Source organism: Cygnus olor, chromosome 3 (assembly GCF_009769625.2).
Source record: "Cygnus olor isolate bCygOlo1 chromosome 3, bCygOlo1.pri.v2, whole genome shotgun sequence".
Classification (NCBI taxonomy): Eukaryota; Metazoa; Chordata; class Aves; order Anseriformes; family Anatidae; genus Cygnus; species Cygnus olor.
Genome location: NC_049171.1, coordinates 98,502,305 through 98,529,882, shown reverse-complemented (window position 1 = coordinate 98,529,882; position 27,578 = coordinate 98,502,305). Strand labels below are relative to the sequence as shown.

At 37.9% G+C, this 27,578-nt stretch overlaps 1 protein-coding gene across 1 annotated transcript in view; it reads right to left on the bottom strand.

Annotated features, from left to right (window-relative positions):
• The window catches only part of SUSD4 (sushi domain containing 4), a 34,954-nt gene extending 12,841 nt beyond the window's left edge, over positions 1-22,113 (bottom strand). Inside the window, exons 1-6 of the mRNA XM_040552590.1 lie at positions 22,083-22,113; positions 20,759-20,814; positions 19,365-19,422; positions 17,341-17,553; positions 8,888-9,061; positions 5,652-5,840 (exon numbers count right to left, since the gene is read on the bottom strand). Of these exons, the coding sequence (XP_040408524.1) occupies positions 5,652-5,840; positions 8,888-9,061; positions 17,341-17,553; positions 19,365-19,422; positions 20,759-20,814; positions 22,083-22,113 (721 nt within the window). The remainder of the gene's footprint in view (positions 1-5,651; positions 5,841-8,887; positions 9,062-17,340; positions 17,554-19,364; positions 19,423-20,758; positions 20,815-22,082) is intronic.
• Positions 22,114-27,578: the final 5,465 nt, after the last annotated feature.

Here is a 27,578-nt window from a genome sequence, read left to right as displayed (position 1 = left end):
GGAGGGGAACTGTCTTGTAAAGCCACAAAACCAACTAACAAGACTAAGGAGGTTTGAAAGAATATTAACTTCTGTTATTTATGTATAGTTATCAAGTTATCCACTGGTGAAATTACTTATATTTAAATGTTGGTTCTTGTCTCTGAAAGTGAACAAACCTATGCAGCAAGTAGACTTTCTAGAGTCTATAGCTACACTTCCCATTGTTTGTGGAAGATGTCCTGTGACTGCACTATGTAGCCGAATTTAATGAACTTGTCCATAAAGCACAGAGAGATTTGATTTCAAGCTAGACAATGCAGTGTGTTTTTCCCTTCTGAGGAGCCCTGCCAGATAAAGTTAAAAATTAATATTATAAAACAGCCCTCAGGGATAAATTTTGTCTGCTTTCCCTTACCTAATCCTCAGCATATTTAAAGCACTGTGGATAAAATACTACGTGCATCTGGCAGCTAACATGGAAATTATGGCCCTATAAAAGAGTCTGGATGTCTGGCTGATTCTGGAAATGCTAAGGAGTTTCTGAAAGGTACACTGGTGTACCTGTGAAGGTGTAAAACAATGTTTTATTTGACAGTCCTGTGCATCAGGCAGAAACAGAAGACATAAAAGAAACAGATTAGAAGTTGTTCTTCTGTTGTTTACTTGAAAAACTAAGACTAGTGTGGAAAGTATCTATTTCAATCACAACAAAGATCAAAGAAGATTTCTGCAATGCAAAAAAAAAAAAAGGGGTAGTAATATAATAGTATTTATTATTCTCATACAACATTTTCAGCTTGGAGACTGTTCTCTAAACTCTCAGTCCCTTCATCCCACCCCCAACAAGAGCTGTAAAATGTCCACTTTTGTGTATCATTCTGTCTTCAAATATGTACTGGTTTTCTTTCTACTTTACATTACAATACATGTGCTGCAATTAAGTGATCTGATGATTATTAAGCAGCACAACCACAGAACAATATGACTTGTCTGGTGAGTATTTCATGTCACTGTGCCCTTTCTGATTTCAGTTCCTCTCCTCACCTCTTCAGCTGCGGATAAAAATCTACAGATGAAAGTCAGAATCCTCCAACAGAAATAAATAAATAAATAAATAAATATAGACATTCCAAGTCATCTATGAGCAGCTCTGTACCTCTATGAGGAGCTCTGTAGTGTTCAACTTCCACACTTGTACAAGGTATCTGGACATATGTACCATTTCTACAGCCTTGGGTGATGAACAAATAACAACCTACAGTCAACAACCCTTAGAATTATTGAATGTCTTTTTTTCAAGAAAACTGTCTTTGTAAATACATCACACCTGCTTTATATGACTCATATGCCCCCAGAGTGAAAGATCATCAGCCTATTTCAGTCTTTGGCTATTGTACTAAAGGAATCACCAATGAAAAGGCATTGCCCAAGTAACGGTGCTTATAGACATTGTTTGTTGCTGCTATTTGAGCATTTACTGTTGCTTATCATTTCTGAGTTTTGAGAAGTATTTCTCTAGGCACTGAGTATATTCTAAAACTCCGCTGTGGTCAGTACTGTTAAAAACAAGGCTATTATGTCTTGTGTTAATATCAACTCAGTTAATTTAGATAACGTATTTTGCAATATTTACTTAATTCTCCCTCCTGCCTGCATGCTCAATAGTTGTAAGCATAGAACAGGATCTCAGTATATACCTACCCTAATTTCTTAATGTTACAGAACGGAACGGAATGGAACAGAACAGAACAGAATAGTTGAATTGAGTTGAGCTGAGTTGAGCTGAGTTGAGCTGAGCTGAGTTGGAAGGGATCTTCAGACATCATCAAGTCCACCTGCCTGACACCTCAGGGCTGACCAAAAGTTAAAGCATGTTAAGGAGAGCATTATCCAATTGCCTTTTGAACACTGACAGGCATAGGGCATCAATTACCTCATTAGGAAGCCTTTTCCAGTGTTTGACCACCCTCACAGTAAGAACCTTTTCCTTGTGAACCTCCCCTGGTGCAGCTTTGTGCTCTTCCGGTGCATCCTGTCATTGGTTACCAGGGAGAAGAAACTGGCAGTTGGCTGTCCATTCCATTTCATGGAACTCCCTACCACTATGTTCTCAGGTGCTTGCTCTCCAATGTTTTGGGAAGCCATTAAATTTTTCAGGAAGTTTTTATACTACACATGGTAAAATCTTCGATTTAAGATTCTTTTTCCTCCCAATCTTTTACATATCTGATTATACAGAAGGCAATCAATAACTTCTATTAATTTCTACAGATGGATAGTTAACCCCAAACTGGTATTTCAAAAATCATAGTAATAAATTAACATTTTCCTTTGATTTTCATGTATCCTTAGAATTGTTTAACAAGTTTCAGTACAAAAGAATATTTACAAAACTTCTGCATAGTAATGAAATTAAAAAAAAAAAAAAGGATATAAAGGAAGTTGAAGACGTAAATCAAGGAATAAAAGTAGTAGAAAATTCAATGTTAAGATGTTTCAGCTTATCCCCTAAATGACTGTAACAATCCGGTAAAACAACACAATTTCCTCTAACATCATTCTCAGAGATAGCTGAATCATTTCAACTGAAGCTTCCCAAATGATTCAGCCTGAGGCAGACACTCAAAAATCAATCTGAATGTTTAAATTTGGCAAAGTTACAAGCATTTAAGAACAGGATCTCATAACAGTAAATACTTGGCAATCTGAGCTAGCGGCATCCTTATTTGCCTGAGCTATAACAACTTTCCTGATCAGGTCCAACAGCTGTTTCTGAGAAGCCACTGCACAACATTGCAGGGTTGGCTGCACATCAGCACCAGGTAGCACAATTTTTATGCAGAAATGTCTTCTTCCCTATCATCAAAAATTTCCTGAGTATGACATAGCCTCTCACAAGAGTTTGTGGAAGCTCTGTTTTTGCTGATATTGAGAAGACTGGGCTGAATGTTAGAAAGCATGCGGTAGGGTAGGAGTGAAAGGATGGATTAGATGAGCTGATCCTTCCAATCTTCATTTATTTTGACTCTATATGTGAAGCATATAGATGTTGCCAGATCACTGTAGCAAACCCCAACGCATACATACAACTGATTTAGAGATACAGCTATTTGACACAAAGTTGAAAGTAATCCAAACAGTCCCTGGTGTAACCATGCATTTAAATGGTGTGGAAGCTCTTCATTCAGAATTAATTTGGCTTTAAAAAGAGACAAAATTTCAAAAGATTGACAGATAATATTTGTGCAATTGCACATGCATTTAAGACATTCCCTGTGTAAAGGTTTATAGAATATACGTCAAAATGAGAAAGAAAAATTCTACTTACAGCAGAATAAAAGCTCTAAAATGTTTTACTGTAACTTCCTAACAACCATTTACTTTTAATCATTACCATATTAAAATACTGAACAGGAAATGTTATTAGGATAAATTTTGAATTGATCCTGGAAAGAAATAAATGGAATTAATTTGTTATTTGCAGATTTCCTCTGTTAAAAAATACTTATTGGTGAGATTATATGACACACATAAAAGTAATGCTGAGAAATGAGCTTGACATTAGTATGCAAGGTGCAGAATAAAAAATTATGCAGGGAGGGAGTTTTGTTCTCTAATTAGAGTAGTAGATTGTAGCAAGATTCCTGGAGTCTGTAGCTCCTTGCATAAATCACTTTAACACTTTCAAAAGAGAGCATCTAATGTTGATTTAATGGATTTAATGTCAAAATTTGCTGCATACCAGCTGAAGCCTACCTAAAATATCATTCACAGCTGGAGTTGTTGGTGGTGGCCTTTTAGTGATGGTGCTCTCTATTCTACCAGGAGCAGCCCTCTATCTCAGGAGAACCTGTCCTTGCAAGTGGTATGCTTGCAGATGTGGAATTCAGCCTCCTGTGGTTCACTCAGCACATGCACTGATGGGACCCCATATGAAAGCACCACAGAAAGTTTCAGTTCTAACAATAAAAGAGAGCAATAAGAAAGTAAATAAAAGGAAGGTTGGATCTAATGCAAAACTCAAGAGGCATCCCAGATTGCCCTGACCCAATGGCTGGCACACACAGATCCCCTTATTACAGTTCGTCATGGTTGACTGGGGTAAAAATTTCTGACATATTATTTAAAATGTAGGACTTTCAGGGTAGCAGCTCTTATCTCATATTTTAAGGTACCATGAAAAAAGACCCTCTCTATGACATTTTCATACAAGCAATAAGTAATGAACACAAACTTGAAGCCTAGCTTGGCTCAACTAATGTATTTTCCAAGATATTTTGATCAGAGCTGGAATGCTCACCTGTTTTAAAGGAGGGTAAGACACTGGCCCAGCATTTTCTGTTTCATAAGCAGGTGTACTGTATTTTAATGCTCTTATCTTTCTAACTAGAGAGTTGTCATTATTTATCAAAGCAGTTACACTTGCTTGATCAAGGCTAACAGTGAATTTTCTAATTTTTCAAGTTATATATTTTCTGTGATATAAAAAGCAACAACAAGCAAACCTCTGAGAAATGGATTCCGTAGATGTGGTCTGCAATTAATCTTTTATGGTATGCTAAATCAAAATAAAAAATAAACAAAAGAAAACAACAATAAAAAAAAACAAAACTCATTATATCATTCCAAAATTGCAAAGGCGTTTTTAGTTTGGAAATTGAATTATCAAATAAAATCAAGGATCACTGTATTACTTTTATGTAGTATATCACTTTGTTGATGCTGTTGGCAAATTTTTGCATTCCCAGATTGTTTTGCATTTAGCTCTGTGACAAAAGCAGCACACGTATATTCCTATAACTGCTTTCAGCTAAATTCTACTTATAAATATCTACCTTACAGGCTTGAAACAGCTAAAATATACCTTTTTTAGGTGCATGAAATGCAGAGGATGTATTTGGATTCTGATAATTTCCTAGGATGTTTTATTTGAGATGCACAATGAAGATGGCAGAAGGTAATCCACAAGGCTTTGCTCACGTATGGAGTAGTCCACTCAGTGTCTTTGTTTTAAATGTATGGGATGCAAATATAAATACCCTTACACTATCCTACATTCCAGCACTGCAGCTGTAGTTACATTCCTTTTGGATTGGTAAGATCCATTGCACTCTGGCCACAATTCTTATGTTCCTAATCAGTAAAGTCAGACACTTTGGTTGCAAATCCTTAAGGTTAACTACTATGAGAAACAACAAATATTCAAGTGTGCAGCATCATGTGTCACTGAATAATGTTTGCAGCTGACACAGCCCAATCCAAGAGTTTGCATAGAACATTTTTTGTTTCACATGGAAATCTGTCTGTACATATAGAACCACTGACCACCTGTACATGAATGTGTATTCCATAACTCCCTCAGTATTTTCATTAGAAAAGCTGCAAAGAATTTACATTTTCAAGGGAAAGCAACCATCATTGTTAAGAACTTCTCGTTTTGCACTGAGGACACCAAGAGAAGAACCATTAGCTGGAGAACCCCAACAGCTGACCATGCAGTGAGCTAGAACTGGCTGCATGCAAAAAAAAAAAAAAAAAGAGTACATTCTGCATGGCCCGCAGAAAGAAAACATGTAACAGAAGTGCAGCTATGGCCCTGCGTTAAAGTCATAATGAGCATGCTGCTTTGCAAAATTTAAAGCAAGATAAACAAACAATAAGACATTTACCTTCCACATCAAGGCACCTAGGTGGGCTATCTGACCAGATAAGATTATACATGCACTCAAGGAACTCTGCCCCTTCTAGTTTATATCCAGGAAAGCATTGATAATACACCACTGCTCCTACTGGGAAGGAGGACTCGAACTCAGATATGTTAATGTAACTATGAGGAAGAACCAATGGCCTCAGGCAACCTGCAAATTAAGAAGAGGGAGGTATCTTTTATTATAAGGTGCTTATCTTAGTCATCTTAACACATACTGATAATAATAATAGTCCTTCAATTTAAGAATTCCTTCATATTCTCTACTATGAATGGCACGACAGCATAATCTCCCTCAGATATGTATGCCTCGTTACCCTGTTTCAAACTCTTTTATTGTTTAACCCCCACAGTTTGCTAGTGTGGGATTCAGTCTCAGCAAATTCAAGAAAGGTTTACTGAAAATTACAGTGTTTTGCTTCACGAACATTCACTGCTTTAGCAGATGGCAATTTTCCTTTTTGTGGTAGTATCCTTAATAAATAAAGACTCACCTATATAAACCACAAGTTTTATTCCTCCTCTTAAAGCAGTCATGTAAACCTTCTTTAATATTAAAACTGCTCCTGTGACCACGTGTACACAATTGTAAAAGATTTGCAGACAGAATTAATGATTTTGAAGTTCCAATTCGAGAAATTCTAAAGCAATGTCACTTACTATGAGCAGCCACATGATAAACAAAGGGCAATTCACATAATTTGTGTCTGAGAGGGGAACAAAAATCAGTCTGAGAACCTCTTGTAAGATGCTAACACTACCATGGATGCACAGCTAGTATCTACAAAGAAAAAGTCTCTGCAGCACTTTAAGTGGTTATTTCCTTGCAATGGTCAATTGAGGTAGAGGGTCAAGAGCAAAAGCAAGCAGAAAAAGCTTGAAAGCTTTTTCCAGTACACTGTACTATCAGAGCAATGTTTCTGGCAACTTTTTTACTAGTTTACTCCCTGCTCAAATAAAACTTTGAGCATTCTGTCTGCTGGTTACTGCTTGTACCCCTGATTACGTATGCCCCATACGTAACATGCCAATTCCTGCAAACCAAGCAGCCCTCTGAGCAGGACAATATAAGCAGCCTACAATGAAACAGATGGAAGGAATGCTGACTGCCCAAGCAAGACCAAGCTTGCTGTCCTCTGAACTGTATCAAGGAAGGTTTTGCCCTGTTGGCTCAAAATTTTAATGCTTATTGGGGTCTCTGCTGTGCAGGACCAAGATTTACTGGAATTTTTAAGAGATCTAAGGGTTTGTGAAAATCCCTAGGTCTCCAAACATCTCCAGCTGCTGCAAACTTCATTTTGACAATTTTTGCTAAGAAATTCACATCATTCCAGATCAGTAATTGTCATGACTCTCTCCTGCCAAAAACAGTTTGAGGCTTGATTCCTATACGCTCTACAATCCTTTCCCACTGCTCAACCAGAATAAAAAAATGTCTTAGTGTCATAAAACTCCTGCCTGTTGTAATCAAATGGCCATGTAAAGGCAATTAACAGCCTACTTAGTGCAAGTATACGAGTGACTTTTATAGTATTAGTGCTTAACATGGCCAAAAGAAAATTCTGGAAATAATTCTGGAACAGGATTATAGAATTTGGCAAAATGTGACAGATATTGGAATCTAAATCTTCTATTCTGTACCTATGTAGTAGCTAAAGCACTTTGTTCTTGTGCAATTATTTTGTAATTTTTATTAGTGCTGCCTTTATTTTTAAAAGCAATTAACATTGAATATTGAGTAGCAGCAATTGATTGTGTTTCATAGTATAAATACAGTGACAGAAGAAAGTAACAAGTCAGGGGGTACTTTTGTTAACCCAGTTAACAAAGTTAACAAATAAAAATTAACCCAGTTAATAATGGTTACCATGAAATTTCCACCTGAACCTTTGGCAAATACAGTACTTACAAATCCATCTTATGAGTGTTCACCTCACCTAACTGGAGGAGTCTTAACCTACCCTAATTATCTAAAGTCTTATTTTTCAGTGTCTGTCTTAGGGAATAGTGAACTGGCCTGTGAAGATGCTGCAACCCCTAAGATAAGGTAAGGTGAACCTACTCTTAAAAATGGCTTGCATTCTTTCTATTACCACAGGCTATGTCATTGCTAGTAAGATACCCCAAAACTCATGTGCCTAAATTTCTCCATGCACATACCACAGTCTAAAACAAGACCATGGGACACAGGTGGATGTGTCCCAAACTGACCGTCCTAACTGTGGACACACATAAAAGTAACCTCCTGTAACTTCTGGGTCGCACCCATGAGTCTCATCACCTTTCAGCTGACACACCAAACTGTGTCTCACCCTGCCACCGTCACTTCTGAGAAGTGTTTCAGCTTCCCTGCTGCAGGTGACAGTATTGTCCTTAAGTGCTTATTGGGAACTGTCACATAGAAATGAAAGTTCATGTTAACCCAGTCTTCTCCTTTGTACAGACAGTTAAAATCTTTGGATGCTGTTCAGCCGGCCAAACTTGAATTGGTTAAAGTACTTAGACAGGCATGTCAGAAATGTGAAATAATAGCAGACTGGGGTTATTTAGCTCTCATTCACTAAAGTTGGCTTACCCCAGCACTTCTCACAGTCTAAGCAAAGCTGGATTCTCAAACTGTTAATACTACAAGTTCAACTACGAATGGATTTTCTGGCCAAAACCATTCCTGTTCAAACCCTGTGTATTCAGTCAATACCTATCAGTTTAATGGACTGTGAACCTGACTAACAATTCTGCTGAAAACTCAGAGAGATGAACAGGTTCCAGCATCTTCTCTCCTCTACTTGTTCCCACTGCACGAGGCAAACAAAGGTAAATTGCAGTTAGAAACTTGAACGTTTCCATAAATTAATTTCTACAAACGTGTCAGCTGCTCATCAGATCTTTTGCTGATATTCTGATTTAAACTTGATTTATTTTTAAAATGCAATGTATCTGTGTAAGACTTCAAACTATCAAATTAAAAATAATATCTGAAGTAATACTTTAAGTATGGTTGTGTTCACAAAGTGTCATCTTCTTTCCTGCCATGAGCAGTGGGGAGGAGAAATCAAAAAATCTTAAAAGCAGTGCTATTCAAATTCTGTACAGTGGGATTTATAAGACCACTGACATCCTTACAACTGTAGGAAAAAATACTGGCAAGCTATCACAAGGTGCATGAGCTATAAAACAGGATGTTCTGGTGTACTAAACCTTGGCAAATGGGCAGATTATCCCAAGTTCCATCATCTTGACAAATTGAAACCATGTTGTCTAAGTCAGGGTAACGGATCTGGAATCCTTCATGACAGCTGATTATTAACTTATCTCCAGTCCTGTAAGTCTTGTTATGAATCTCTGCATCTTCAACATGTGGAACAAGGCAATCTGTGACTTCATAAAGAAAGAAATTAACTTAATTAAAAATAACATGTCGAGCTATTCAATAATCAAAATCTTAAGCAAAAGTTATCAGTTAATTTAAGTGCTCTGCTTAAACCATTTGGACAAAATGCATTTCAGTAAATATATACTTTCCCTAGTTAACCATCAGTTACAAAGTCTATACCATGATGCTAGAGTTTGCTGTGTTAAAATAATGGATCATTCCCCCAGATGTTTTCAAACAATTAAGAGAGTTTAGGAAGACTGTTTTTAATTTTCTCTTTCCGTTCATCATGTTTGTAAATTACACTGCACAGTCTGACTACACGACAGTCCATATGAAGTCAAACTCTTTGACAGCACCAAGGACAGGATGAAAGAAGAGATAAAATACAGATATGGCATGAGGAACAAAGGAAAAATGGTTGTTAGCGGAGAGACAGAATGAAAATCAGGTACAGCCATAAGGGATTACCCAGCTCCATTCCACAGAGTTCATTATGAGAATGTTTTCATGTTAATCTCATTGATTCTGTTTTAAATCAGGTAATTTTATGTGCTTGAATTCATATGCTTTTAGAGGGTGTGATTTTTAAGGCACTCAACACCATCTCAAGTGCTTGTGCTTTTAAAATACTCTCAAAAAGGGAAATAAGTACAAATCTCTGGTGATATACAGGCATGGGCTCTCTTACCTGTCTGTGCTACATGAATCTATTACATTACACTATTACAACTCAACATATGTGCCAGTGCCAAAGACACCAAAGTATAAAATAAAATCCAGATGACTTAAAAATGGAAGATGTTGTGGGAAGTGGAAGAAAAGGGTGAGGCACAGTTAAAAATATTCTGCTAATACTGAACAACTAAGAGATATGCCAAGAAGATATGAAGAAATAGTCCAGGTTACTGTAGATTCATCTTCCTCATAAATGCAAAGTGAGATTAAACAGACGAGAGGAAAAGATTAAATATTGGGAAAATATAATCAGAATTATCTATTTGTCTGCTGGCAGTCAATCCATGACACAGACGATGATAAAAATTTCCAGGCATCAAAACCCGCAGTGGTTCAAATAATAACAAGGAAAAAAAAATATTATAAGCCTGTTTTATGATTTTTTTTTCCGAATGCTTCTACCACAAGAGGCAATTATCTTAATTTAGGAATGTGATATTTATTAAAAAAAGAAGTTTCAGAAGTCCTCTGAGACTTGCATAAAAGAGAAAGTTTCTGCCATTTTCTTTGGTAATTCTTGCTAAAGAAGTAGAGGTAACTTAAATTTGTTTTTAGCAGTTAATTGTGAGCATGCACAAAGTAAAGCAATAGCAACAACTTGTTTGTTTGATTAGAAGCACAACTTGAAGCAAGATAAACTGTAATTTAGCATAGCACATGCAAACTAACAAGAGCAAATATGTTTCATAATGTCTTCATTTATTTCGGCAAAAAGTAGGTTGTTGTTATGAGGCTCAATCAAAAATTTTACTAATATGAAGTGGAGGAGTGTTGCTTCCCCAATTAAAATATATTTTCCATTGTACCTTTACTTAGGGATGGTTTCTAAAATACACTGTACCTACTAAATTTTAGTTTAGGGCCTGGACATATTAGTCAAAAATGTCCCCATTTCTCTTGTTGTATAGTGTATTCATTTATAAATGCCTAAATCTAGGAGGATGTGTACCTTACCAGAAAGTTACAAAATGCACTAGGCTGAGGATGCAGGCATCGCCTTCAAAGACTGGACATTTTTTTCTCTCTCTGGCAAGTTAATCAGCAGAGGAGACAGCAGAGGATGCCCATAAGAAATGCCTGATGTTAAGCCTTGGATGCTGTCCCTCAGAGCCTAGGTGCCTCCAAGGCTGGGATAAGATGGATGGAGATCCTGCTGTGTAACCCCTCTGGAGGAGGTCTGAGATGGATAACAGAAGATAATGTCGATGGACAGCTCACTCTCTTGGCACAGCAGCTTTCTGTTGCTACACAAATAAAAAAAGACGTATATATACACTGCAGTAACACCTGAGATTTCACTTTCAAAGTGGGGGAAATTGATTCTGTAACAAAGATCTATTACAGTGACTTCGTTCTCATTATTCCAAATAACAGCTATAGATAGAACTATTTTAATCAGATAGATGTTGGTGGAGAACAGGATGTGTCCTGGATGGTTTTGATAACAGGTCTATTACAAGCCCCAGATAAGCACAGGACTAACACAGGACAATATTGCAGCTCTTTTTCCTGATGCCTTGTGAGCAAATGGTTTCCTGCTGACTGAAGCTGTATTGTTTAGCACTTATCCAGGAATAAATTGCAGTTGCCCTCTCTCTGCAAGCAACTGGATTAGCTGGCACAAATTCTGTTTGGAAAAGCTGAGAATAAGTGACTGAAATTTAAAATGTCCTGTCCTAGAAAATAAACTGCTTTATTCTAAATACTGTTCAGCAAATCCATGAAAGCTGCTAAACAATTTAATGGAGTACACAGTCTTTAACCAGCATCAAACAGCAATGGTTATGACTTACATTATTTTCTGGGAGTTTTACATGATCTGCTTATATCTACTGTGGGAATATTAAAATGTCTCAGCCAAATGCACACCCTAGTTAAGAACACATTTCTTCTCTTCCAGAGGCACAAAGGCAGCAATCCTTGGGTAAGGGTAGCTGTCAGGCCCTGTATCTTGCCAGCTGCAATGATCATCTTGGCCTAACTTTCAAGAATCATAGAATCACAGAATTATTAAGGTTGGAAAAGCCCTCCAAGATCATCTGGTCCAACCATCCCCCTACCACCAACGTCACCCACTAAACCATGTCCCTAAGCACCACGTCCAACCTCTCCTTGAACACCCCCAGGGACGGTGAGTCCACCACCTCCCTGGGCAACCAGTTCCAGTGCCTGACTGCTCTTTCTGAGAAGAAATGTCTCCTCACTTCCAACCTGAACCTCCCCTGGCGCAACTTGAGGCCATTCCCTCTAGTCCTATCACTGGTTATCTGTGAGAAGAGGCCGACCCCCAGCTCCCCACAGCTTCCTTTCAGGTAGTTGCAGAGAGCAATGAGGTCTCCCCTGAGCCTCCTCTTCTCCAGACCAAACAACCCCAGTTCCCTCAGCCACTCCTCATAAGACTTGTAAAGATGAAGATGCAGCTTTGTACATTAGGACTTCCTGACTTCAGTGACCCATGTTCCCACCTGTCACAGGAGGATATTTTTTGGTGTAAAGTGTAAAATTTGTTAAATGTTACAGTCATAATGCTTCAGTTTATGTGCATCATCTCAGAGCTGTTTTGTCCAGCCCACAGGGAAGGAGGATCACCTTCCATCCTCAAAAGAGCACCTAGAGCATAAAGGCAATCCAGAAGAAAGGCATGACATGGATGCAATGGAGATAACCAAACCATCCATGGGTACCAGCTGGCTCGGCATGGCTTGAATCTATGCAGGTGGATCCTTACCCTCCCAGAATTGCCCCTGGTCCAGGCTAAACCGGGAGGTGCTCATAGGAATCGCTTGGGGAGTACTACTTGGCTTTGGCCAAAACCTTATCAGGACATTTCTAACACTGTAACAGTATGTGCAATTGCAGAACAGTGCCCCTGCCTGTGTTTTAGCACCATTTAGCTTACTCATCCATATGTGAACTCAAATCCAAAGAGATCCAGTGCTCATATGTGTTTGTGGAATGGCCTCTGAATTGGTCTTGACCACATCCAGCATCAATACTAACAGGCTGGAATGGAGAGGAATGGGGAGAAAGGATGAAAGGAATGTCATGAACAATGCATTGAATGCAGAGACAGCTTGTCTGGACCCTGCCCTCTTGAAAACAAACATTTACAATTCAAATTGTCTCTTTCCTTTCAGTAGTATGAAATGCACAGTACTGTGTTAGTATGATCATTCTGCAGATGGTAAATAAAGTATTTCAGTGCATATTAAATAATGCCTCCCCCTTATTGTTTTTGTTTGTATCCTAACAGCGCACAGCAGCTTTGCTTAAGAGCGGTGGCCCTTGCACTAAGCACAGGTTACATGAATCACGGGATGTTTGTAACCAGGATTAGGAATTGACAGAAAACACTGGGCAAGAAAGTTAAGAGATGGAGATATATAAATAAATTAATAAACAATCTCACAGATCCAGGGACAAAGGCAAAGAGAAATGAGTGCTAAATATCCTACAGAAAAATTGTAGCTAAAATGTGATCTAGTCCTCTACTTTTACTGCCGGTTAATCATCCCTGTCAATGGGAGAATGAGGCACTGAGGACATCTCAAAGGCGTCTGCCTGTGGAAGCATGGAGGGGAGCAGGGTACAGCTCTTAGTTTAGATGCTATCCCCACACAGACTGCAAATTTAGATTCAATCTCATAGGAAAGAGGAAGCATTTGTTCCAAGTAGGGCAACAGTCTCAGCAGCCACATTATCACAGTGGGAGAAGATTAGATTAAAGTATGAACAACATGACATATTCCTTTTAAACAGTAAATACAGAATTCCTACCTTAGAGCTTTGGCATTTATGTGCATAGCCACATTAGAATTGATGGAAATTACATTCACAACAGGCTGTAGATCAACATGAGAACATAACTCTAAGTACACAGATTTCTGACAGTGCATTTATTGGGTACCTAGTCATGCAACTTTACTCTTGTACTGACACTTATAATCTCCTGCCACTTAACAAAAAAATGACAGACCTATAAAATCAAGTTAATTCAATGAAGAGCACTTTCAAGATAAATTGCATTCTGAAATGGGTTGCTTTTCTTCCTCTTGTAAATAGCATTATTTTGTGATACTGTTCTACTCAGCAGATAAAGACAATTATATGCACATAACATAAAACTATAAAATTACATGTAACTACCCTTAGCAAACTCCTGAGATTAACTTAAAATGAACTGCAAAGTGTTGAGTGTTTTTGCTGTTCAAGATCAGATGGCAGTATCTGACATTTACATGTACTGTAATAGCTTAAGAGGCATGTAGAGTGTATCACAGCAAACATGGCAATCAATCTCTGCCTTAACTGGGAAAATATAATATAAAGTTTATTTCACCCTGTGATATCTAAAAAAAAATGTTAAAATGTTAACTTCCTACCACACCAGTAGTTGCTACAAATTTCAAATTTCTTTTCTTATATCGTTACAGAATTTCTGCAATGAGGACTTCTACACGTCATTAGATAGCTGAGAATTAAACACTGTTGTAACTCCTCCTTGACTGCTCTGCAGATGTACCACACTCCTGTGCTGACCACTTCCACATCAGGCTCCTTCCTCATGATTCTGGTCCCAATACACAAAAAAGTCACTCTAAAAAGCACTTCAGTAAATGCTTAGGTCTCATTGAACCTTTGCTTAGTATTTCTGCTGAATCCGTGGTCATATTGTGCATTGGAAATAAGAATTCATTCTGTCATATTTTTATCTTTTTTTTTTCCAGTGTTAAACCCTAGGATTGTTTTAATAATACCTGAGAGAAGCACTGTTAATCAGGAACATACTTATGCACTTGCTTCACTAACTCCTAAATCAGGGGCTCCTCTTCAGTCTAAATCATAAGTATTTTTGTGTATGCCTAATTTTGAGCACAGAACTTTAACATAACTAATCACATAATTAGAGTTATGCTCTAGCTAAAGTGCTTTGCTTGATCAGAGCATTGGCTTGCAATTGTTTTTAAGTGTTCTGTGCTATAAATTAATGATTAGCTCTTAAGCAACTGTTGCCACATCATCCATCACATTCTCATCTTCCAATTTCTTTCTTTTTAAAAAACACCTGAATCAAATTCTGATCAAACTGATATTAGTGGCAGTTTTGCTGTTGATGGCATTGTGATCCGAATCTTCTTCCACAGATTTCCACTGGTCTGAGGGGGACAAGGGAAGTGGTCGTACTCAATGAATATTCAATAAAGTGTGTTAATGCTTACTGTAACAACTGCAGTGGCTGATACAGGTTCTATTTCAAAACTACTATTTTAGTAACTCCATCACTATATTTTGTGGTTTGTTAATGGATTGTACCATGGTATGGCACAGCGTTCAAGCTCATATGTACTAGTGCCTTGATAACATTTTCCTCCTTTCATCAGCCTGATAATATTTGTGGCTACATGGATTGAGGACACAGTTTTCAATGAGCTTGCATTCTATTAGTAAGGCTGGTAATTCATGCCCACGTTTTGGTAGGGTGTTGCACTAGTTTTGACATAGGATATAGCACATCTTCAAATAATTCTGTGAATTGTGCTCAATTGCCACGATTTCATCCTATCTATGTATGTGCCCAAAGTCTAAGTATCAGTTTCTCAGCCAGCACCACCTGATAAAATGACTACTACTCCCTTATTTCCTATCAGGGTAATTTCTCTCAGCTATGATCTATGAATTTCCTTAAAATCACATTTAATTTCATCTTTGAAAATGAAGTGAAACTCACTCAGTCCTGGAAGTAGGACAATAAATCACAGGATGTGCTTGCACTGCACAGCTGGCTCCCTCTTGAGAGCAGCAGTCACAATTGTCATTTGGACTTCCTCCTACAACTTTCCCCTAAACTCTAGTTTTTCCCTCCAAGCATTTTCTCCAACCTGTTTGTCTATGTTTCTGATGTTAAATCTCATTTTAAAGTAGATCCAACTCTTTAACTGGTGTCATGATCTCCGTGTCAATGATCTCTCCTAGCAAAGTTTGGATGGGTCATGCTTCTGTTATACTTTCCAAAAGTTCCCAGGAATATTCCTGATAAGACGACTGCATTGTAGCTCCCCAAAGGCACATTGAAGAGGTGTCCTGCCTGAATGATGCACTGACATATGTATCCCATATCTGGTTCTACCCTAGATGGCTACTCCATCAGTTAGGAACTGTACTGTTCAATCTCCCTTAGGCTTGTTTTTTTATAATCACCCTCAAAGCTGACAGCACATTCCCGTACAATTTATGAGCAGGTGTTATTAGCCCTGCTTGCCTTTACATTCTACAAATTACCTGTAATCTCAGTGCACACTACAAGACAGCTCAAGACTGTGTCTCTTATGACTCTGTTGCCTGTGGCCGCAAACACATTCACGAATCTGTATTTTACCAAGACCTCTGTTTGTCCAACAGAGCAGCTACCTGAAAGACCATGGACCACTTACCAGCTATTTCTGGCTACTCTCTCAAATATTTCATGTATCACTTTCATGCAGACCACTGTTCAGGGCTGACCCTTTCCCTTGTATCCCCTTGGCCTCATCTCCCCAGGCCTTGCTTGCTCCTGTTGTAGAACGTACCTTCATGTGCCCCTGTCCTGTCATGGGGTTCTCATACTTACCCACCCATCACCATAAGCAAGTATTTGCAGTTTTTGTACACATTGAGTGATGCATAATCCAGTATAGTAAGTGTGTTTATGAGCCACATAAGTGACTAGTTTTGGATGAAGTGTGAGCATTTATCTTATTTTAAATGATGGAAGGCCTCCTGAAATAGAGTTTATCTTGCTCCACCTTGAAATCAGTGAGGCATTGCTAATGATTTCACATCTTCGTTCATGTTGCTTGGGGGTGTTTTTGGCCAAAATGTGTATTTATGATATTCAGATTAATCTTGCTTCTATCAAATTCCTCAAAGAAGAAAGTAATTTAATGCCCTAAATATTTAAAATCAAATACAATTTCAAAAAAAACCAAAAAGCTATAATAAAAATAAGTTCTTTTATGACATAGCAGTCTGATTTATCTCAAAGTAAACTTCCCCAATGACTTTAAACTTCTGCATTTCATGCATATCTGATGTTCTTACTTGAATCATGCACATACCATAAAATACAATTGTTTAAAACTCCTCATTAAAAGGAGCAGTAGCATTGGAAATTAATTATATTTTCCTAGTAAAATATTACAGAAAGCAGTATTATGTGGACAGCTTTAACATATAGTTATAAACAGTTTACTGATAATGGAAGCTATATTTTTTTTTGTCTGCATCAATTTGTAACTAGGTAAAAGTAGAACTTTATTTATTTATTTATTTATTTAAGATTCTTTTAAGTCCCTTTAAACACACGGACACACACAGAAAAAAACCTCTCACAGTACAAACTCAATGGACAGACAGGATGTATGGGAAACTAAAGTGTGTATCAAATAAGATCCAATAAAATAGATTCCAGTCTTTTATGTCTTGTGCAAAGACACATGGACACGGTACATGTACAAGTGAGAAGCACTGACACTGGTGAACTGTTTTAAGAAAGCTGACTTACCTTCTTGTAGGCACACAGGTTTATCACTTGGTTTCCAGCTCAGTGAGCCATTAAAGTGTCTCACACAAAGTTTTTTTGAAGTACCATTAAGCCTGTATCCTTCTTGGCAATGAAACCGGACTACCACACTTTCAAAGAAGACACCTCCACTGGGTGTCTTGTATCCATGTTCAGGAGCTCCAGGATCAGCACAAGCATGTAGGTCATCAAACCCTATATCAGACAAAGATACAAACTATGTTCATTTGACTCCTCATGCAGCCATAGTCACACTCATTCTAGGCTTTTTCATCTGTTTTTTAATCTTCATGGGGGCCTCACATTTTCCATTAATGACCACTATCAATTCTACTTGGGTACTGGGTGCTCCGGACTCGGGAGAGGACCAACCTCCAGCTACTGCACAAATACTTGGGTGACAGAAATAATTCCGTCTTGTTAGGCAGCTATGGAGGAAGCAAGGTCAACCACACTCCTTGATAGCTGACCTGTAAAAACATAAAGCACTTGACCCAACCTACCTGAGGGGATTGCTCAGTAATGTATCTGTAATTACTCTTGGGGGCTATGGGATTTTGGAGTTCTGGTACAGTCACTGAAAAAAATAATAATGTATCAGAAGCAGAGAGGAAGAGGAAATAAAGAAAAGGACATGAAGCCTAACTGTCATCCAAAGACACAGTAACTAAAACAGAAGACAAACTGCTAGGTACAGGGAGATTCTGATTTATCTGGGACATTTACCACAGGAAAAAAAAGACAGTGTGATGCTGCATATATATGTGTTCCCCCTATGAAGTGGGCTTGGTGACCCTATTAAATTCTTAAAACACTGTTATGGGAGTTCTGTATTGCTACATTAATGCCAGAAAGGAGCTTATAAAGCCATTTATAGCCACAAAACTAACTGTAAAATAACAAACAAAAAGCCAACAGTTGCAATCATAAAATGGGACTATTTGTCACTTAATCAAAACCATTTCAATGTCATTTGTATAAACTGAAGCTTTTTTATACTGCAAAGCAACAAAGGTTTAGTGCAGTACTGAACAAATACTGTGTACTGAAAGAGCAAAATAGCTTTGCAGGAGGAACAACAGGGGGGCAATTAATGCTGGTAGGAGGGATGCTTGGAAAATTTGTAAATCATCATATTTTGGCATTAATGGTTTGATTTTAAGATAGTGGTATCAGAGAGCCTCACCTACTTCATGGGTGATAAGAATGAAGTGTGGTACAGTCAGGGAGAATATATTACTGTAGACTATTTTTCAAAATAAATTTGTTTCCTGAGACTAAATCATGCTGTCCAGAGAACGGCTCAGGAAAGTTGCCAGAGGGGACAGCATTTTCCTGATTTCCTCCATATCACACCTGCTTGTATGTGGGTCAAGGCCACTCTGCTGAACTGCCCCCACCAGGCTGTGATTTCCAGGAGGTGACCTGAGACCTGAGACGGCCAGAGCCCAGTCTGAATGCCTGCATGCCAGAGAGAGCCATCACCTACACTCAGCCTCTGCCCCTCCACAGTGCTTCTATATCAGGGGCACTTCACCTAAAGAGCTGTCACTATCATCCCCTCTTTTAAGAGCATCTGCTTTTATCTGGTTTTACTCTTCCATCCAGTGAAGTTTATCAGAAGGAAAGAAAGGTCAGTGCAATAGCCAAGTGAAACAAATCTCTGAATTTTATGTCTGCTCATCAGCCAATGGACCAAAACCTCCTGTGGAAACTGCCCAAGACTATAGTTTGCTAGCATGATGAACAAGGAGAAAAGCAGTCATCATGTTCATGGGATTATACACTGTATACAATACTTAATAATAGAGAAGTGCTGACCATTTTTACTGGAGATTAAAAAGAAGCCTCTTATTCTTCAGGAACCAAACTCACATCTTTCAATAAAGTCAGTGATGATCTTAATTAATTTTCCATTAAACCAAGGGATAACATGACATTTAGTTCATTGCTGTTACTTTGGCAACCTCAGAACTTGCAGTCAGGCAAAGACCATTATAACCTACCTTGATCTTTTCTTACTAACTGCCTCAGGGAAAAGTACACAAACTGCCCACTAAGCCTCTGCAACAACAATAAAAATAAAACCAAAGCAAACCAAACAAAAAGAATGGTACTGAGGTCACATACAATTTACAGAGTAAAAAAAAAAAAAAAAAAAAGAGAGAGAGAGAGAGAGAGAAAAAGAGCCAAACTTATTCCTCAGTTTTCATTAGTTCAAATTGCAAAGTTAGAGATTTTGGGACTGTCAGCACAAAATCCAACATGGAAGGCTAGAGAGATTTTTCCCCTGGTGCAGCTTAATTCAGTGACCCTATTGCCACTTTTCTGGTGACCTTTCACAAGCAAAGATTTTCATTCCTCCTAAGGATCATTTTGCAGTAAGTTGATCTCTTAGGTTGTTTTTTTCTTGAGCACACTTTGTGAGCAGACAATGCTATACCCTAGGGGAACTCCCAAGAAGGAGTTGAAACATGAATGGAAAAATTAAATGATGTACCCCTTAGTTTCTATAAACCCAGCAGTCAGCTGTTATTCAGCTACTGAATAAAATATGACACACGGAGTCAGCATGGGATCACTGTATTTCCATTGCTTGTTCCTGAAGAAAGGAAAAAGGAAAAAGTTTCATGGAATAGCTGGCTAGACTGACTGCACATGCAATAGGGTGTGCTGAGTATTTCAACAGCTTATTTGGCTGAGAGTTAAGTCCATCATTTTTTTTTTCTTTTCATTTTAAGTATGAAGCCTCTGGTACAATATTCAAGAACAACAATGGTAAAAGATTCATGAGAACTGCAGTCCGCTTGTCCTTAATGAGACCAGAGTTGGTCCTTTACATGACAGTAATTTCTATATCATCTCATTTTGTTAAGCTCAACCCTATGTTGTCAAAAAATGAGTGAATGCATGTCTTTGATAAAATACATCTTGGTACATTACATCTTTTTTTCTCATGATCTTTAGTTTCTTTCCCTTTTCAAAGTTATGTTTTTAAAAGCAGCCGCTCAAAACTCTGATATAGGGATATGAGGTTGTTTCTTTGTTGTTTTGTTGTTGTTGTTTGACTTTTATTTTTTTTAAATGTCAGGAATGATGTTATGTCATAGACTGGACATCTTTTCTTTGCCACCTTTAGAACTTGAAGAAACCAGCCAAAAAGTTTCCAGCCAGATCTATAAGATAAATCTTTGGGGGAAAATAAATAAATAAATAAATAAATAAATAAATAAATAAAAATCACATAAATGGGAAAGCCAATCTTTTGTTTATAGCAGAAAGGTGTTATCTAGCAGGAAAGAGTATATCAAGTAATTTAAAAAATAACAGAATTACAGTGAATTCTATTTCTTTACAAACCCTTCAATGAGTCATTGGGGTGAATAGAATGAAATTTTACTTTGTCCCCTGGACTATCTTCATGGTTACAAAGAGGCAAAAGGGAATTATCAGCACCTACAAGACAAAAACTACACATCACACTTGTCAAATAAAGCAGTAGATTTTCATGCTATCTACAACAGCAAAAATTTAGTAAGATCAGCAGCCATCTTCATAATCAACACTGTATCACTAACAATGATTTTATGGGATGCTATCATATGGTGTTAAATCCCTAAAGACTACACAATTAGTACTGGAAATGATTACTTCAGTAATCTGAATTGCTTAATATTTAATCTAACTAGCAGACTTTCTGTATCATGGCATCTTTAAGGGATATTGATTAAAATATAGTGAGCAATAATGCTTTCTGATGAGGCTCAGGAGTACACAAGCTCATTACTACCAGTAAAACAAATAGTTGATACAGAATGTATTTTGGTTGTGGTATTTACCATATTTCTACTGCTGGACCATCAGGAGGTCATCGCAAAACAGCAATGCTCTTTACCTGGATAAAGCACAAGTATTTTATATGGGTTTTTACTTACCTAAATTACTTGCTATAGTCAGTCAGATAAAAATGATGGCAAATGAATGAGAAGAATGAAAAACAAGCAGTGTTTTCCTTGGGGTGTAAAATGGACCATTACTGTCCATTTGAATGGAATGTAGTACTGGAATTCTGCATTGTCTGTTCTCTCACATAAAATGATTCATCTCATCTCTTAATGAAAAAGCCTGAAATATCAGAAACCAGTTATCTGACAAAATTACGTAACTTTCCAAATCCTGTTCACTTCTGAATTAAAATAACAGCTGTTCATACTTCTGTATTTTTTCACTCCTACTGCAAATCCATCCAGCAGACTTATATCAGCTCAGAGTCTTAATAAAATATTCTGATCAGAGGTTCAACATGAGTATCCCTATTAACAGACTATTCCTTTGGAAAACAGAATTTATGAAGTCTGTAAACTGGCAAATTGTTTGTTGATAAATAGAGCTATTCCTATCCTCAGTGCTAGAACCATATAGATACATTTAACCATATTTGTATGTCTGTGAGAAGCTTGTTCTGTCTGAAGTGAGCAGCAAAGATAGTCACTTTCCAACACTAGAAGAGCACTGCCAACAGAAGTCAAGTGGACAGAAAGGCCAGGGGTAAATAACTTATCTGTGATCACATGAAATCATCACAGCCACAGCTGAATTTTAGATGTGCCTGAAGAAAAGCAGAAGGAAGAATCCTTCAGCTCTTCCCATCATTCTGCATTTCTCAGCATCTGTTTCTCAATTGCATCTTTTGTTTTCCTTGTTTCCCTCTTCCCTCCCCTCACCTCCATACCTTACAACACCTGGTAAATTCATGCTGCTATTGAAGTGATTTCTAATCAAGATTTGATGCAATTCTTTGTCTCTAAAGCTGCTATATAGCAGTTCACTGACAAACTGCTGATGTTTGTTACCTCAGAAATGGCTGCACTCACTCCTGAACAGAGATATCACTTTCATTTCAGTGTGTTACATACACACTGTGAAGGAAAAGTGATATATAATGTGTAATAATATTCAAGATATAGCCTGTTTTCTGTATTTGTCTTGCGCTGTGACATGACAAGGGAGGATAGGATGGGTTCCTCATACACCAACTTATTGGGGCTCCCTAAATCAGCAAACTCTGTCTATCTCAGGGGTGCTAGAGGGACTCGGAGGCTTTACAGCTTGTGGCAGGACTAGATTGCTTGCATGCACATTTTATAAGGAGTCTGTAGACACTGCAGAAGTGGGTTATCTTAGGCCAGCTCTGAGTAGAAAGCTATATTAGGACTAAAGCAGAAGGGCCACAAGTGCAAACATGCCAAGGGCTTGCTCGTCTCATACAAAGGAAAAATCATTTTCATCCCTTTAAGAGTTTCTGCCCTGTTTATGTGAAAGCCACGCAGGCACAGCATTTTGTGCCTGTGGCAGTTTATGCTTCCTTGCCATCAATGATGTTAATTGAACTATCCACATACTACTGTAACAAGAAAAGGAAGGATGTGCTTAGATTAGCATCTAGCCTTGAAAGCAAAATGAAATTATAAACCTGTAATTTCATTAGTGAAATGCTTGCTAAAATCTAAACTCTGTTTGATTTCTTAAGGGTCACTAATGCTTAAGCTTCCCCGAGGCTTGAGCAGCCTCATATAACTCTGCTCTGTTTAAGATGTGAATCACAGCCTCCCTGGCTGTCCTTGCAGAACACGCTCGCAACTTCAGTGCAGTTGGATATCCCTTCTCACTCGGCTGAGCCTTATCCAGGGCAGCATAGCAAGCCACCTGAAGATAGGGAGCTGTTCAAATTACCGCAGAGCTCTGGGGGTGGATACTTTGCTTAAGTCACAAGTTAGTCTGTAAAATCAAGAACACCATTAAGCTTCATTTTTTTTTTTCACATAACCCAGGAGTGTGAGAGCAGAAAAATGGGTAAATCACTGTGTAACGCAGTTCATGGACACCAAAACCATCCGTATGCAATAAAAACATGAATATGCAAGCCCAGCACAAGGGGCAACAGGTCCAAGAGAGACAACGAATTCCTGAAAAGGGTGAAAGGCTGTCTCATTTGCAATACCCCATTTTTATTATTTCACTTCATATCCTCTTCTCCCCCAACCCTGTGTTCTCAAGCTTCCTTCCCTCCAACTAACCCCAAACCGAATCACCACCTGCCCTTGCACCCTCCTATTAAGTCTTCCATGCTCCCAAATCTTGTCCCCTGCCACGCTCACCACCTCTCTTGCTCCCCTTCTCAGTAGGGTTCACAACCGCAAACAAGGACACCCAACCCATGTGCCCACCCCTCTGCTGAGTTTTGCACACTGAGCCAGAGCACCGATCCCAGTGCCACCACTGCCACTACATGCACCTCACCCTGAAGTGCCTTGCACATCACATTGGGTGTTTGTGCCTCTGTTTAGCAGTGCTCATTCTGTACTGTGGGGATGCATGGGGTCCTCCCTCCCCATGAGGATGGCAGCCCACAGCCCCTCTGCTGAGTGGTCCCACTGGAGGAATGAAATGATGGAGCAGAGACTCAGAGATGCTCCTAAGAGCCATGATCAGCTCAACCTTAAAATCCCAACTCAGGCATGACAAGTCCCTGGGCACGCCTGTGCTAAACCAAACTGACATCTCCCTGGAGAGCCTCAGAAGTGCTGCTCCCTCCAGAGAGGGCGCAGGGGAGGGAAGGTGAGGAGCTGCAGCCAGGACAAACCAACAACAGGGGACAGGAAGAGTCTTCCAAGCATCACACTGGAGCTGCTGCTGCTCAGGAAACTCAGCAGGAGGAAAGAGCGAAGGAGCTGCATCCATATGGCAGGTTCAAGGGCCCTGCATTAATGATAGCAGAAAGTAATAACAGCACCTTTATTTCAGAGGCCGTGCCTTCAGTTAGTTACTCCAATTACACTTCCAGACTCAGGGATGTTGGCACACCCCAGCTGCTGCCTGACCAGCATAACGCGGAAGAGAACAAGCAAAATTTTTTATCCATAGAGGTGATGACAATTTATAATTCTGAATGTGAATGTTGATACAGGATTCTCCCTTTTGTTACCTCCACATGAAGGTAACGCACAAGGAAACGCTACTTAAAATTGCTGGAAAATGAAGATGGTGTAGAATAAAATTAGTGAAACACTTCACTAATCCCAGAAGAAACTCTGAAAGTTGCACTGGTTTCTTCTTGAAAATGAGTTTCTCCTAATTAATATCTTAAACAGCACAAGGCTGTCCCTTTAATTATATCTTCTCCTTGCAATTAATATAGCTATGTCATCTTTGTAAATAAGCCATTCCATTTATAATGCAAGAAGCACTTATTGTTTACAGCCTTTTGTAATCTCACAAGTCTGGATGTATAATTTATGAATCCTTACAAAATGTCACATGCTATTCTGTGATCCTCTGAACCTAGCATCACTTAAATAAAATCAAAAAGCAGAAAATAAATCTGCCGGTGGTTCTACTGGCAGTATATTTTATGTTTCTGTTACAGAAAGTTACCATATCTGTCCTGGGGTATGAGTAAATAAAAGCTAACTTGTCACAGACATCCCACAACCTCTTCCCAATTCCTAAATTTTTAAACTGGATGTTTAGCTTTTGAACAACTCCATTTAAAATGATTACACTTGCATGCTGAGGTCTAGAGGCCTGTTGAACTCAAGCATTAGGCAGAAATAACTAAAAGCCTGAAAACAGAGCTTGCTCAGCTTTCTGCATATGTAACGTAAATATCTTATTCTTTTCCATTTATTCAGAAAGTACAGTTTAATGACTGTTTCTGTTCAAGTTGCAGACTCTAGTAGGGATTCAAAAAGTGTAAAACTATGTTTTTCTCTTCTGTTGTGTGAAAAAGAATCACATGAGAATTAGTGACAACTTCCAGTTCAATTTATCTTTTACAGATAATATTTCAGGTTTCTAAGTGCATTTTAAATATAAAATATGCTTAGATAAACTTACTTTTGTGCAAATTTATAACACAGGTTAATTTTAACTACTTATAAATGGTTCTTCTTCAAAATGTTATTTCCATAATTTTTATCTGAACCCTGAGTATCAATGAATTAGAACTTCAGACAGAAACACTTCAACATAGATTATGAGTCTTTTTTAATAATCTAATAATGAAAAAACAACAATCCCTTTAGCATACAAAAACCAAGAATGCAGTAAATGCATATTAAGCTCTCTATGTGCTTAAATAAATGGACACGTACCTAACGCATACTCCTATTCAGCTTAAGGAACTGTAATAAAGGTGATACTTGCCAATATGTGTTTGTTTCCTGGTGATCCATAAAACCATCATAAGGAATTAAATATGTACAAACCCCAAATATAAAACATTAATACATCACTTATGCCAAGATTTCCTTTTTAACGATTTAAATAAATAGATGAGCTCATTATTTTGTTTTAAATCTACCAACCACACTTATATTTCCATCCTCATATATAATGCTTTATATATTATATGTCCAATGATTTCATTAGAGTTGCAATATTGTCGACGAGGGAATCCAGCCTTAGGTCACTAAACAGGATTAACAACACAGAAAGCTACTAATAAAAAGTGCCAAATAAAATAAAGATATGCTCCCATATTTTTAAGAATGTTATTGGCCTGAGGTGTTTTTAAAAAGCCTTATCTATGTATTGCTGTTTATCAGTCCCATATTTTTAGTACTCTGGAAAGAATTAATTACCTTTACCAAGAGTTAGTTTAAACATTTTTAGTCTAGACATGCATCCCTTAGGAAATATAACAAAAACAAAAACAAAATTAAAAACACCATAAAGAATGAATCATGAGCTAGTTACTGTAGTAATACTTCTCCTCGGCCAATAGCATATAAGATTATTCATCGTAGCAAATCCAAAGCAATGAAATGTCAGTTACACCATTCAGCAGAGATCCTTGTTTCTATAAGGCACAGGAATCAAATACACAGAAGTCTGAGTCGGGGGCTTGATATTTATGCTCTATTCAGTTACAGACTTCCCTGTATAATGTTATATTTTTATTGCACGCACTAGTATGGTAATTCAACAATTTTTGCTTTTCAGCTGTGTAATAGAAATTGATTTTATACTTTCCCAAGAACAGGCAGATTTGCATATTGGGACAATCAGGATTAATGTGTGAATATTCTAATATTGAACTTTTTTAATAAAGTGTACACTAGAGATGACTGAGCGAAAAGGGATTTAAAAAGCTGGTACATACTCAAAGTTGGTGAGCAGACAGACACTATTTCCAGCTTTTGCGCTTGATTCGTTGTCACAAGTCCTCTGATGCTTCTGAATACTCTGACACCTCTTCTGCCCTACAGTATTACATCCTGCATGCACCTATCTGTGAAACCGCGACCTTTCTTCTTGGATGTAGGCCTCATCACAGCTATCCATTCTTTATTTGTATTTTCCTCTGAGTTTGTTAATGTGCCCTATTTGAGAAATATCTGGAAGCCTGCAATAATGCAGAACTCATCTGTTTGTCTTTTGAGAAGATTTGAGCAATGAATCACTAAAAGGGCAAGAAGTGGATGCTTTTCTTGCTGGTGACTTATTTGATTAGCCTTGCAAAGCTGGGGCATTATTTACCTCTATGTCAAGAAAATGGAAAGAAAGATAAGGTGGTTTTGCTGGTTCACCAGGTATCTACCAAATAATTGTGCTTTTCAAATTTGTTCCAGATCACAGTGTAAAACAGTTATACTCAAATAAGGCTTTTAGAAAGAAAGTAGATAATATCCACTGCAAAAACAAAACAAAACAACAACAACCAAACAAACAAAAAAACACTGACTGATTTTGGCTCCCATATGGAAGGGAAACTTCTGATTTCTTTCTATATTTAAAAGTGGCTTCATGTGCCTACTTTTTGCTAGTACTGCTAGCATTAAGATTTTAGTTTTTTGTTTCCCTTCACAAGAACGCATTAAATGAAGAAAAATGAAACAATGTTTGCTTGTTATTTTAAAAGAATGAGAGAAAAACATAAAATTGTGGAGAAAAGAAGCAGGGGCCCAGTTTGGCACAGGTAATGAAGCACTGTCATCATATTGAAACAATTGTTATTTAAAATTATTCATTTAAAATGCTCTGGGGTGAGTTATTCTGTCCATAGGGAAAAGACTAGAAAAAAATCAGAGGTAGGCTAAAATGATGCAGAAGCATATTCATTCCTTTCCTTTTGACTTGGTGTTCAATCTAATTCCTCAGTAAATACAAAAGCAAACAAAAAACCCTAACAACAACAACAAAGAAACACACCTATGACC